This window comes from Panicum virgatum, chromosome 2K (assembly GCF_016808335.1).
Source record: "Panicum virgatum strain AP13 chromosome 2K, P.virgatum_v5, whole genome shotgun sequence".
NCBI lineage: Eukaryota > Viridiplantae > Streptophyta > Magnoliopsida > Poales > Poaceae > Panicum > Panicum virgatum.
This window is the reverse complement of record NC_053137.1, coordinates 5,388,544-5,401,865: the sequence shown is the minus strand read 5'-3', so window position 1 is coordinate 5,401,865 and position 13,322 is coordinate 5,388,544. Positions and strand designations below refer to the sequence as shown.

The 13,322-nt window shown below is 41.2% G+C and overlaps 1 protein-coding gene across 1 annotated transcript; it reads left to right on the top strand.

Moving 5' to 3' along the window:
- The first annotated feature begins 667 nt into the window (after positions 1 to 667).
- Positions 668 to 13,142, top strand: LOC120662789 (ubiquitin-like domain-containing protein CIP73). Its single transcript, XM_039941866.1, has 16 exons — positions 668 to 1,043; positions 3,727 to 3,849; positions 4,626 to 4,743; positions 5,274 to 5,354; positions 7,046 to 7,158; positions 7,273 to 7,314; positions 7,393 to 7,536; positions 7,624 to 7,708; positions 7,787 to 7,968; positions 8,906 to 9,070; positions 9,158 to 9,229; positions 9,312 to 9,423; positions 10,112 to 10,504; positions 11,739 to 12,073; positions 12,159 to 12,265; positions 12,625 to 13,142. Exons 2-16 carry the CDS (start codon positions 3,733 to 3,735, stop codon positions 12,635 to 12,637), a joined length of 2,079 nt encoding a protein of 692 aa, XP_039797800.1. The 5' UTR covers positions 668 to 1,043; positions 3,727 to 3,732; the 3' UTR covers positions 12,638 to 13,142.
- The last annotated feature ends 180 nt before the right edge of the window (positions 13,143 to 13,322 follow it).

Genomic DNA, 13,322 nt, shown 5'->3' with positions numbered 1-13,322 from the left:
GATAGTAGGTCTGATAATAAATGGTTAATAACGCAAGGAATGCGGGACTTAAACCTGACGGCCGGGGCGCGGGAGGGGGTTCAGCATTCTTCAGGGTTCCCCATGAATATTAGTGAGGTAAAATATTGGGACAATCTAATAATTATTGAATAAAAGGAGAGGTAGTGAGAAATTGCTAAAGCATATCATTTTTCCAATATTAACAATTTATTGGAGAAAGGAAGACTGTTGGAGAAGCTCTAAGAACAGACCTAATCAAAGACATCATGCCAGATGAAAACCCTAATTTATTCTGAACTGAACTCGATATTAGGGACGAGTCGAGTTAGATTTCACTAAATAGTATATAGCTACAGTGAGGCCGCATGGAGGAAGTGTCATGCCACGGTCGACTCTATCCATCCATCCATTAGGTCAACAGGTTTCAACTCTAAATGAGCTGTTTCTCATTTGAGGCCGACCTAGTGGCCAGTGGCCTATTATCCATGCTTTTTTGAGTTGGGTCGACTTGGCCCATTCTCATCTTGACGGTTTTGGAACAACGATTTTCTGAATTGAATAGAATGAAAGACTGAGTAGATTTTTTTTACGAAATCCAGGAGTACGGAGTAGTTTGTTGCAGTGGATCGGGGACGGGACGGTCCGCAAAAATCGACAGGAAATACGGGACGGCGCCATCCCCACACGCGCGCGTCACGCGCGGGTTTCCTCTCCTCCCTAGTCACCCCGACTCGCTCATCTCTCTTCCCCTCCTCTCCCTTGGCGGGCGGCGGCGCATCTGTCCGATCGCCGGCGAGGCAGCGGCGGCGGACGGCCTCCCTCTACCCCGTGTAGGAAAGCAGGCGCCCTCACCTCCCTCCTGCACGCATCGGTGGGGAGGCCTGCGCCCTCCTATCTCGTCCGAGGGGAGCCCCGGGCCCTCCTGCACGCATCGGAGTGGAGCCCAGCGCCACCGCCGAGCGCCCTCGTCTCTAGTCGGCTGCTTCTCGTCCCCGTTTCCTTCCTTCTCCTCGGCTGCCGGATCTCGGGTTCCTTTGCCCAAGGTAAACAAACCCTAGAACTGCGTATTTGTTTTGTTTCTTTTGTCAATTTCTTCACACTAGATGTGAAAGAGTAGCCATTTTGTTGTGATTTGAATTTAAGCCATGTTATAGTTTGGTCAGTAAACCCTAGTCTCCAAAGATTTTTGTTAGTAAACCGAAGGCTCCAAAAAAATTATGATTAAGCCATGTAGTAGGAGTACAATGCAAAAGGTGTTGCAAGACGTTGTCAAACATTGCGGTAGGTGTTGCATGAGCACATGGATTTAGGGGTGAAGGCAGGACAGCAAAATTCCCGTCCTGACTGGCACTGATTCCTGCTTTTCCTGTTCGATTCCCATTTTAGTCAGGAAAATCCGAAACAGATCAGAATTCGGTGACCAAGACGCAGGAGCAGAAACGGAATCGGTTTTCAGCTTTTCCTGACCGTTTCTTCGGTTCCTGTTTTGACACGGAAATTTCCAGTTTTGTTTGTTTGCTTCCTGTTTTTCCTTGGCCACCCAAACACAGGAAGGCACCTTGGCTTTGACTTACCTGTCTTAGAGCCTGGCTTTTAATGTTGACCGCCGGCCCCTCCCATCTCACCTAGCTGCGCGAGGTGGGATAAAATGTGGCGCTGATAGCCACTAGCTGCTGCTGCGGCGCTGTCTGCCTTGATGAATTTTAGAATGGGCCACATGTGCCACCGGTCTGGTCTGTGCGATAGTAAAGGGCAGCCCCTTCACGCCAACAACCGATCGGAGGAGGCCATAGCTAAAACATGTGCTTTCTTATATTCCTTTTTCCTTTTTTGGCTGCCCCAACTCGCTTGGGACAAAAGGCTATGTTGTTGTTGTTGTTGTTGCTGGGACTATACAATACTATAAAAACTCATACATTGGCTTTTGAGAGGTAATAGGAAGGGTTGGGAGTGACTTTCATATATCATTTGCATCTGGATTTTCATTGAACTGTCATTTGCATTCATTATTTTTAGTTGAGTGTTGGAGGTTATGATTAGAAGAGCGGGCCTGGTGCAGCGGTAGAGCCTACCGTCTGTAACCGGAAGGTCCCGGGTTCGAGCCCCAGCCTCTACACATTTGTGTGGGTAAGGCTTGGGGCTTAAAAACAACCCTTCCCCAGACCCCGCACAGTGCGGGAAGCCTACGGCACTGGGTACGCCCTTTTTTTTGTTGGAGGTTATGATTATATGTTCCTGATTTTTGTTCTCTGTTCCCAACTGATATCGACATGTTTCCGCCGAACTGTATATCCGATTTTGCTTTTCCGACCGAGCATTCCCGATTTCTTTCCCGTTCCCAAACAAAAAGACGAAAACGGAAGTGGTTAGGGACCTTCCCTGACTGCTTTCATGTGCAATGGTTTTGTATTTGTGATTTGTTGTTGAGCATGGCATGGTGACATATTTGTTTTTTGTTTAATACTCATGATCGCACGTGAAAGGTCACTATGACATCATCGGCCTTAAATCCTGGATCCACCGCAGGCTTGCAGGGTGGGATGCCTATGTCATATGCAGCTGCTGTAAAATCTTGACTGTGCTGGTCTTGCGTTTGGGTTTGTCTTGTTTGTGGGGGCTGGCGATTGGGTGGTGTCCTAGGGTATCTATCTATGCTCATGCTGTGGAGGAAGTCTGCTAATTGTAGGGATTAGAAATGTTTATGGTGATGTGGATGTTCCTGTATTGGGTACCAGCGTATCTTTGCAGGCAAGTGGGCATGGCATTGTATTTACATTTTGGCTATTGAGGTGGCCTTTCTGTTGGGAGTGGCTCTTAATGGCTCTTAGCACTGGAACATTCATTTTACCGAACTGATAAATCACATAGTCTAAATAACATGCATCAAGATTTTACAGCAGTTTCATAAGACATATGCATCCCATTCTGCATGGTGCATGCTAGCTGGTCTCATGAATTTGAAGTCAATTTCCTACAAAACAAGGTCAAAGAAATGCCATATTTGTGTTCGTAAATTCCTCTGCTGTGGTACACACTTATAGAACTGATAAATCACATAGTCTAAATAAGCCGCTTCCACTTATGTTTCATATGGGTATATTATTTCCATCCTTCTCTTTTTTTTTGGGGGGGGGGTATATTTAGTATTTTAGAAGTTGGCTGTGGTATAATTGTTTGATGCTTGTATTTCATACGTCTCTAGTTGATTACCTCCTCTTTATTTGCCCTGTTACTTTCTACATCTGCTTTGGTGTTTAGTGCTTACCAATCATCCTTTTTATTCTCCTCTGCTGTCTCCACTTCATCCAGCTTCTGCAGAGGAGTTTTATTAAGATTTAGCTCCCACGGAGGAGTTTTATTAAGATCTAGATCTCCCTGTGAGAAAGCCGTCTCAGGTTCCGCATTCTAGTGTTAATTACATAAATAAAGTCGAGTTACTCCATCACCTGTGGTGGACTATATCATACCATCGAGCATGCTTGTGATTTGTTTTGCTACTAGTTCTCCATATTCCTATAACAATCTATGTGAATTTGGTTGAATAAACATATGCTTTTTGTTACTTGCATTATCATAGATGCAAAATACCATGGATGGTTAGGCTACAAAGTCGTACTATGGATTCTCAATGCCATTGAGTTCCCAGTTTGCTTCTGTTTGAATTAATTTTATTTGGTACAAATTATATGAACTTGCTTGTTATGGATCTAAATTGCTTTGGTACAGGAGTCCATGGGGAGTACTTCAGATGTACAAATGCAACATTGCCCTGAAGATTCTGAGACTACAATTGAGATCAAAATCAAGACCTTGGATTCTCAGACATACAACTTGCGTGTGAATAAATGTGTATGTTGATAACACATATCTCATAAACTGTTTGTTCGTACAAATACTTTACATAATGTCATGTGTGTTATTTTATTTGCACTGTTATTTGTGGTTGCATACTTTTGGTGAGAAGGTAGGGCTTTCTCCATGCAAAATTTGTTCACAATCATAGTGTTTCTGAATTACACATAAATGGATAACTTGGTCAATTTTCCATGTATAACTTTAATAATATCCGTAATATCCTATGTTTAATCATTTTCATGACATTTGGTCTATTGTGTCCAAACATTTCGAAGTGCATTTTAAGTCCAACCAGTAAATTTTAGAAATATTAAAATGTGCATCTAAGATTATTAAATGTCTTGCTCATTTGGATATGGTAGGCTATTGGCCTTTGATTTAGATTTTCAAAATGTCTTAAATTAACACAAAAACTTCTTAGTAACTTTTAATCAAGGTATTTGCCTTTAAATCCGAAACTGTTTTGAAAAATTCTATTTTCATCTTGTAGCTAGTTGTTTTTTCTCCGGCTAAGTAGATAGATCGTGGTTGTTTGAAGCATTTATAGCTCTGATAGTTTTTTCTGCTGGTCCTGGATATGTTCGTGCACATGGCCATTTGTGCGACTGCGTGCAGTAGAGCTATCTATGAACCTCAGTGAAAAACACAACAAATGAAATGGAAATTAAAATAGTTGCTACAATGATGATGAGTTTTTTACATTAACTCCTGCACCCTTTGTTTATGTTTTTTAATGCATGCCATATGCTAATCCACTGTCCCATTTACAGGTGCCGGTTCCTCTGTTGAAGGAAAAAATTGCTACTGTAACAGGAATATTGTCTGAACAGCAACGCTTGATTTGCCGTGGGAGAGTCTTAAAGGATGATGAACTCTTGTCTGCTTATCGTATCCTTTTGTACTTAACCTTTCCATTCTTCATTCTATTTTTTTTAATATTTGCCCTTTGAGATTTGTTTACTCCATCTACAGAGAATGTCCTATGTATTTGATTGCTAAATGACGTCAAACACATTAAATACTGTCATACTTCCGAAAATTGCCTGTGTCGGGGTTTAATTTGTTACCACTTTGCAGGAAAAACTGTTTATTTTTTCGATGTCCAGTTTTCTTTCATTCAGTCAATTTAGTTTCAAAAATTCCCTCCAATCCAAATGTAATGTTATAGTATTTTTGCTGGTTAAACATTCGTAGATTTACTGTCAATAAAGGTGTAGAAACAGTGAAGAATTATTAGTCAAAAGGGAAAATTTTGCTGAGTGCATTGATAAACAATATGGATAACTCGCATCTGTTTTATGTCCCTAATTTCTGCTGTGAGTCCTGTTTATTGAGCATAAGATCAATTTTTAGTTACTACGAGGAGTTTAATCATGTCATTTATCCAATATGTTGCTTTTCCCTAATGATAATTTTAGATGTTGAAGATGGTCATACATTGCATCTTGTTGTTAGACAACCAGGACAGTCAGCTCCATCAGGAAATGCAGCAACTGAAGGTTTGTAAATTTATAAGAATTGTAATTTTTTGTGGACTTCTGCTAACCAGCTAAAATTTCTAAATTGAATAAATTACATTTTTAAATTCGAAGCCTTGAATCTTTCAAGATGTTCGACATTTGTGGAGGTATTGTTCCTATTTTACGGTCAACCTGTTGAATTATGTTGACGTCATCAGGCTTTTCGCTGTCTCTATGTTCTGTTCACATGCTATCATAGTTCTTAAGGCGTTGCCTAGTCGTCGCCTAGGCGATGAGGCGCTCCAAGGCTCCAAGGCGTCCTGGACGCCTTGCCTAATTCATGTCAGGAAGGGATGGAGGGAGGGAGAAGGGAGAAAGAGGACGAAAATCGATCAGCGATAGCAAGATGATGTTGTACCTGCCGTCTCCGACAGTGCTGCGCCTGGGCAGCACCGCCTCCGCGCCGTCCGGCAGGGAGGAGGAGCGGCGGCGCCATAGCTCCATCTGGGGGTGGCCGCGGCAGGGAGGAGCGGGGGCACTGGTGCTCCATCTGGGGGTGGCCGCGGCAGGGAGGAGGAGCGGCGGCGCTGGTGCTCCATCTAGGGGTGGCCGCGGCAGGGAGGACTGGCGGCGCTGGTGCTCCGTCTGGGGTGGCCGCGAAGGGAGTGGCGGCGCACGACGAGATAGGGTAGGGGGGGGAGCGGGTGGGCTGACGGGAGGAGATGAGTAGTTTATGGGCTGGTAGTGATTTGGTGGGCTGGGCCTTACATTCTTCCTGGGCCTTTTCTCTTTTCTTTCTTCTTTTCTCATTTCTTTTCCCCTTTATACTGCTAATTATACTGCTAATATTCTGCTTTTACGTTGGTGTATGGCGTCGCCTCGCCTCGCCTAGGCGTCGCCTAGGCGTCCAGAGGAGGTAGGGCGCCACACCTCGCCTCAACGCCTTAAGAACATTGCATGCTATAACAGCATTTTGGTGGCTTACATCCTTTGACAAATGTTGAGGCTGTCATGATAATCAGTCCTAGTGTTTTGGTGTCCCACAAAGATTAACGTAGCATCCCCTTCCATTGGAGCAATTTAGCGTGTGGTGGCAGCTTTTGCCACAACACATTTTAGTTTTTGTGTTCAACTATTAGTTTCACTACTCCCAGTACTGCAAAATACTCGAAGTATTAGTATTGGATCTGTTATCTTCTAGGTACACACAATTTAACAAATGTGATCTTGTAAAGTACTGCTTTGAATTTTTTTTATTATAGGTTAGCTGTTCTACTCATTCGTATTTATTTACTTCTCCAAGATGTAAAATTTGCACTTCTAAGCCCCAGTACATGCCCATTAAGTTGATGTAGTAGTATTACCTTGGAATGTTATCTGTAACGTAAGCTAATTTCATCTTTTGTGCTTTAGATCTTCTGTATGCATTATGTTTTAGTTTGTGCCATTGACTTAATATTTCAGCTTGTGAAATGTAGCAATTAATACACTCTCAGCCACACTCTTCTAGCTAAACTATATTATTTGCTATTTGAAGGACTTGTCTCTGTTGATCCGATCTTTGTTGGGCTCGTTCCAGATAATCCTATAGCCTGCAACATGTCTGGACTGAGTTATTTCTAACATTATGGGCATATTAGCTTTACATTTCCACATTGCATCTTAGAACTATTCCATGTTCCGTTTTGGATTCTAACTTCTATGCACTGTAAATTTTTACAATTTTACAGCTAACCAATCAAATTCTGGCCGTCGTCGTGGTCCCACTATGGCAAGAAGTGTTGTACTTGAGGCTGTTAATGTGGATCCTGCGAGCAGTGAACTCCCAGCTTTTGTTGCCCAGGTGATACTAAATTCCTATGGGCACTGAGACATTCTATCCTACCCTTCTTTAGCTGAAGAAGCTATAAGTTTGACATGTGGCTTAATTTTGTTCAAATTTGTCATCCTCTGATAGATTCTCCAAAGCGTCCTTGGAACAATCAGCGCACAATCTTCGGTAAACCATTGATCTTTAAATTAATTTAGATTATTTAGACTGTAAGTAACTTTTTGAAAATAACTTCTCTGACACTAGGGTGTACCAGCATCTTCTGACACCAGACCTTCAGAGCCTACACAATCTTCCATCCCAAATACTGTAAGGGTTGAACTTGACCAAAACCAACAAGCTCCTCTGCTTTTCCCGTCTGAGCCAGCACATGGGTCATCACAACCAAATGTAAATATTTGTTTGATCGGTGTCACATACTCACCTTTATTCCAAAATATCAGGATATATTTAACCCATTTATTCCTTTGGTGGTAGGTCATCCCTGATGCCTTGACAACTATGTCACAGTACATTGAATTTATGAGGGACTCATTTAGGAGGGAAGGCTTTAATCATGATGGTCTGACTTTGTTCTTGTATAAGCTACATCCATTATGTGGTCTACTTAAGATTCACGTCCATTTCTCTTTTTCTACAGGACAAGCAGAGGGTAATGTGGAAAACAGAACTGCAGGAAGTACTAGGGTTGGTGGTACACAAAATCAGGAATGCCAGCCTGAATCAGCTTCTACACTTGGGCTTCATACTGCATCGTTGCTAGCTGAAACTATGCAGTCTACTAGGCAAATCGTTGTTGAACAGGCTGGTGCAATGCTATCTGTAAGTAACATCTTTCAAACTCTTGCTGGCACCAGTTAACTAATCTTAATTAAGCTATTTGATGCATAGTTTAATGTATTCTGTTTATTGCTATCAAGTTGAGGTTGAGGGATAGTGCATTACTTCATCTGTACCGATAATAAACCTCATCTATGTCTGATAGTAAACATATAAAATTCTCAATTCTTGCTATTTTGGTGATGGTGAATGTTTGTGGACCCTCAGCTGTAACCTTTGTTAATACGCACTTTTATGTACCTTGAAGTATTGAAATAATACATGGTATCATGGTCGATTAAAAATGGAAGCATATACACTTGATGTCCCCATTTATTCTTTTTAAATGGTTCTCGTTAACTATTTGGTCAGCTTTAAGTATCAAGGAAACTTGCAGTGTTTGTTAGCATTAATCTTGTTACTAGAGTGTGTCCTGGTCCAGCTAGTGTCGGTTGGCTCCTATTTGTGCTAGCTAGATTTAAGCTGATCATATGGCATCAACTGCATTACTTCAGAGGATATCATGGGAAGGTGTGCAGCCTTGTATCCACTATATATATGTGAGAGAACGACGATGGCTTGAGTGGCCGCATTGACCGAAAGCTTATTTTGTTGTTTTCTGCTTGTGTGTGTGTGTGTACACTCAAGAGAGGGGGTGATTCCTGACAGTGTTGATCATGACTGAACTATAACAGTGCTTTTATGTTGGCTAGCTATCTGTTAAGTTAGGAAATTAAATGCGGGATCCAAATGTGTTAACTCCTTCTTTAACATGTATACAGTAGCACTTCAATATGAATGGATTATTTGTGATCTTTTCCAAAAAAAGATTAAAATGCATGGGTCATGTATTTTTTATTTGAATTTTGTTGCATCTATTTAATTATCTGCTTATAAACTTTTGTCATTTTCAATTAATATTCTTGATACATCAATCCAGCAACTCTCAGCTCAATTGGGAGGTCTTCAGAATGTAACTGATCCTGCAACACGAAGGGACCTTCAAAGTAGTGCATTTCGCTCGGGATCTCTCCTTCATAACCTTGGTTCTTTGCTTCTGGAACTTGGCCGCACCACAATGCTGCTTCGTATAAATCCTGTATCTGTAGGTTTTCTGTGACAACTATGCTGAACTTATTTTCTCTTGGAAATTGTTTATAATTTTGTATTGATTTATTTTACCTTCTTGCAGTCAGAAGCGGTTGTAAACTCTGGACCAGCTCTTTATATATCTCCTTCAGGACCTAATCCTCTTATGGTTCAAGTGAGTTACTAAACATTTAAATCTAACATTCACTGATAACCACCTTGTCATGTTTTCCTGTGTGCTAACTTATTTTGTTCAGCCTGTTCCATTTTTTCCAGGAAGGTCTGTCCAAATGGGTACATTATTTTCTAGTCTTAGTTCGCAAGGTTCTGTTCTACATCCAAGAGATGTTGATATCCATGCCCGTTCAGGTGAGTAATGTTATCATCGTCTGTTCCTTAAATTTTCCTCTTGTTATGACATCATCTTGCAGCAGGCATCACATTTCTTTAACTGATTTTACATATAAATTAGTCACATCACGTCTAACTTTAAGTATGCTGACCTCTTTCATATGGCTGAACTGCCTTTCTTTATGACTAGGGTCCATCAGGGTCGTGAATTTTGGATTCAATGTCTAGAATATTAAATAAATAGAATATTTTTCATCTGTAGCATTTGAGGTGTACTTTTCATCTATACCGCCAGCCTGTGTCAATGAGGACCAAATCCCATGCCATTGGCTGGCTTGGTGGTATGGATTAAAAGCGCCCCTTAGGTGGTGGTTTGGATGAAATTCCCCCAAATAAATAAGTAAAAGAAGAGTGGGTCTGGCATTAGATAATTTATACGTTACAATCTGTAGCGCATGGTTGAAAACTTGATAGTGGATCATGGAGGATTTCAGTCTGAGATCTTCTCTGCATGCTTTATAAACCAGGAAATTTTGGTGTGTTTCCCCCTAAATAAAGGATAAGTTGGGTGTGTCTGTTGAAATTGCTTTGTAGATTGCACAATTAACAGCTATACTAAACTTGATGTATCTTAGTATCTGGTTTTTCTTGAGTGCACATTACTTTGGTTATGACAGTTGTTAAACACATTACTTTTTATTGTTAGGTGGGTCTGTGCCTGTAGCCAGTACTAACCCAAGCGAGCCAGTTGGTGCACAAGCACAGCAACATGGGAATAGGACAGGAGATGCTTCACATGGAAATATTGGTGAAGCATCTGCAGGGCTTGCAGGTGGCACTCCTTTTTCTGTGGAGTCTGGAGTTAGACTATTGCCGCTTAGAACAGTGGTTGCCATGCCTGCTGGCATCAGCCGTGCTCCATCAGGGTCTTCTAGTGGAGGTTTTGGTTTTATCTATCCACTTATCACCAGAGTTCGACAAAGAGCAAACACTAGTGGTAGTGATGAACGAAATGGTCAATCTCCAAATGAACCTGCTCGTAGTAACACCCATCCTAATCAACAATCTATTCCTCAGTCAACTCAAGCTCATCAAGCAGGTACATTTTCCTCACTTCCATCTTTTTCTACCTTGTTTTAATGTGTTGCATGTCTTCGATAAACCAACTAGGGGGCACAATATGGTTGGACTGGCTCTGGTTGAGCTGATATTGAATCTGATCTGGCAGTGACTTATTTAGGTACCAGTAATCAGATTAAGCTATGTTTTCGATTTTCTTTTGAAAGAAACTTCGCTTAACTGATGACTTGAGTCAAATTACTGGCAGCTATTGCATAGACAATCTAGCGCGTGACCCAGCCATAGCATGGGATCATGTAACATTGAGCTTTCTCCTAAGTCAGTTAAGGAGTCCGCTACAGAATTATAAATGTGAGAAACAGTTAAACAGGAAAGAAACCAGATACAACTAGGGCCCGTTTTGGACTTAGGATAGCTATCCATCTGATTTAAAATTATCCGAGTATTCAAGCGGTGCACGGAGGCAGTGCCAGTCTTTATTATGTTCCATTTTTTCTTCTAAAATTCAAATAACTTGTATACTAAATGTGTTGGTTAGTACTTGAGTTTCCTCCTAAGGCAGTTAAGTTCGCTACAGAATTACAAACTCGACGAACAGCTGACAGGAGAGAATTCAGATACAATTAAGCCCCAATTGGGACTCAGGATAGGTGCCCATCTGATATAATATTATCCGAGTCATCAAGTGATGCGCTGAGGCAATGCTATAATCTTCACGATATTCTTTTTTTCCTTTTAAAATTCAAATAACTCGTATACTAAATTTGTTGATTGGTACTTAAACATTACATATATATACATACATACTCATAAATTAATTTTTGATACTTTGAAAACTAACATCCAAGTACTCAATCTGATTGCACCCATGCTCTACATGAATATGCATTACCTTTTCTTGGCCGTACTTTGTTTTTGCCTTTAACAATGAATGTTATGGTATTGTTGTACTATTGCTTCATTCAGGTGGTTGATATATTTGGTTCACTTGCTGGTCCAGCAAAAGAAATAAAATGATTTGTTGTACTATGCTTTTCTATATCATCAACTGATTGCCACGTTTGGCTAACCTATCTAGCTTGAATCAGGTTAGAGGGGTTTAGGATGCACGGGGCTCTTGTTTTGGCTCTGTGGCTTCATTCAGTCTCAGACTTACTTGAATTTCTGTTTTCTCTGTTGAAATGGAAATGGGGTGATCCTCATCCCGAAAAAAGATCACCCTGAAAAAAGACATCACCTGATTTCTTTTACAGGTAATTTGGGATCTCCAATCGATGTCAATGTGGGAAATGGCTCTGAGACCTCACCTGGGCAGCAGAATGGCCTGGTCACTCTCTCTCACATAATGGACATTCTTGGATCAATGCTCCCCGGAGAAAATGTTCGAGGAAATAGCTCGAATCAGCAAGCACCGATGGCTTCCACTGAGCAGGAAGATGGTAGAAATCATGCAACAACACACGTGTCAGGAGCCAGTGAGGAGGCACTACACTTTGCTAGCATGGTCAGACAAATTATGCCATTTATCTCCCAAGTTGAAACACAGAATCAAAGTGCCCCACTGGACAGTAGCAGCACACGTTCACAGGCAAGTGCTGCTTCTGCTTGTGCATATTATATTTGGTAAAACATTTAATCTCGTAATTGGTCTCTAACAATGGCACTGGGTTCAGGCTGCATCTGGGAGTGCAAACAGAGCAAGGGATGGCCCAAGTGATTCTACGAGTTCCCATCAACATAACCGCGACCAAATTGATGAGCCTAATTCTAAAAGACAAAGGTGGGACACTGACTTATCATTATAAATCAACTGTGGATGCTTTTCTTGGATATACTTTTTTGATCGTCGAGCTTTAATGATTTGTATGGGCTGGAATGGTACCCATATATAGTCTGTAGCCTTATATTTTTTAGTGCAACATTGGAATACTGAATACTACTGCATTTTCAGTTATTGATCCAAGTGGAGCTTTTGACATAATTTGTATAGATGTTTCACTGAATCGTAGTCCCCTGAGAGCCGTGTTTTGGCTGCTTTCAGTTCCTTAGAACCCCGGCTGCTTTCGGTTCTTTAGAATGCCATAGGACTTGTCAGTTGATATTTGCGGACTAATCATTTTTCACTGAATATTTTTGCAGAACCAGCGACTGATTCAAATATGCTTGTGAGCTGAGAATCTTGCCAGTTCTTGCCTACCGCAGCGAGTTGTCAAATCAGGAGTCAGCAAATGTGAAAGTACTGAGACAATTGGACCTAGTAGTATATAATCGGCATTGAGGACACTAGACGAGGCAGCTATGTTATCCTTATGTGCATCTTAGAAACTGTTATTTTCGAGTGCACAACCATACACCGGCATCCTATCTCCAGTATGTAGAAGTTCCTTATCAAAAAGAAAAAAAGATGTACAAGTTTAATTTTTCTGGGCTGGAATTAGTTATGTGATGAATGAAGCCTCTCCTCTGGTGGTTCTTGCCGGAGCATGTGGAGGACTTTTGCAAATAATATCGTTATGAGAATGTATAGCTTAAGTTTTCTAGGTTTATTGGACGTTGTATTGGAGTCTGCTATTTCTTACGCACAGAATAGGAAGTTGTTTTGGTCTTGTTCATAAATCAGTGTAGCGCAGTTGGAATACACAGGGCATGATTGGTTATTTGAAGTTATGTTGCAAGGTACTTAGTCAAATCGCGTTTCGTCCAGCAATTGGATTATTATTTTCTTAAACCAATACAACGCTTCCTCGAAATTCACAGTGAATTTGAACACAACTGATCACCCTAAGCAGTGAATTCGCGTTAAAACTTAAGGGTCTGTTTGGTGGAGATCTGGCCCA

Coding starts and splice junctions, on each gene's coding strand:
- LOC120662789 (XM_039941866.1), top strand. CDS start 3,733: ATGGGGAGTACTTCAGATGTACAAATGCAACATTGCCCTGAAGATTCT. Junction 7,709..7,786: donor GGAAGGCTTTAATCATGATG/GTCTGACTTTGT, acceptor CTTTTTCTACAG/GACAAGCAGAGGGTAATGTG. Junction 12,074..12,158: donor GTAGCAGCACACGTTCACAG/GCAAGTGCTGCT, acceptor CACTGGGTTCAG/GCTGCATCTGGGAGTGCAAA.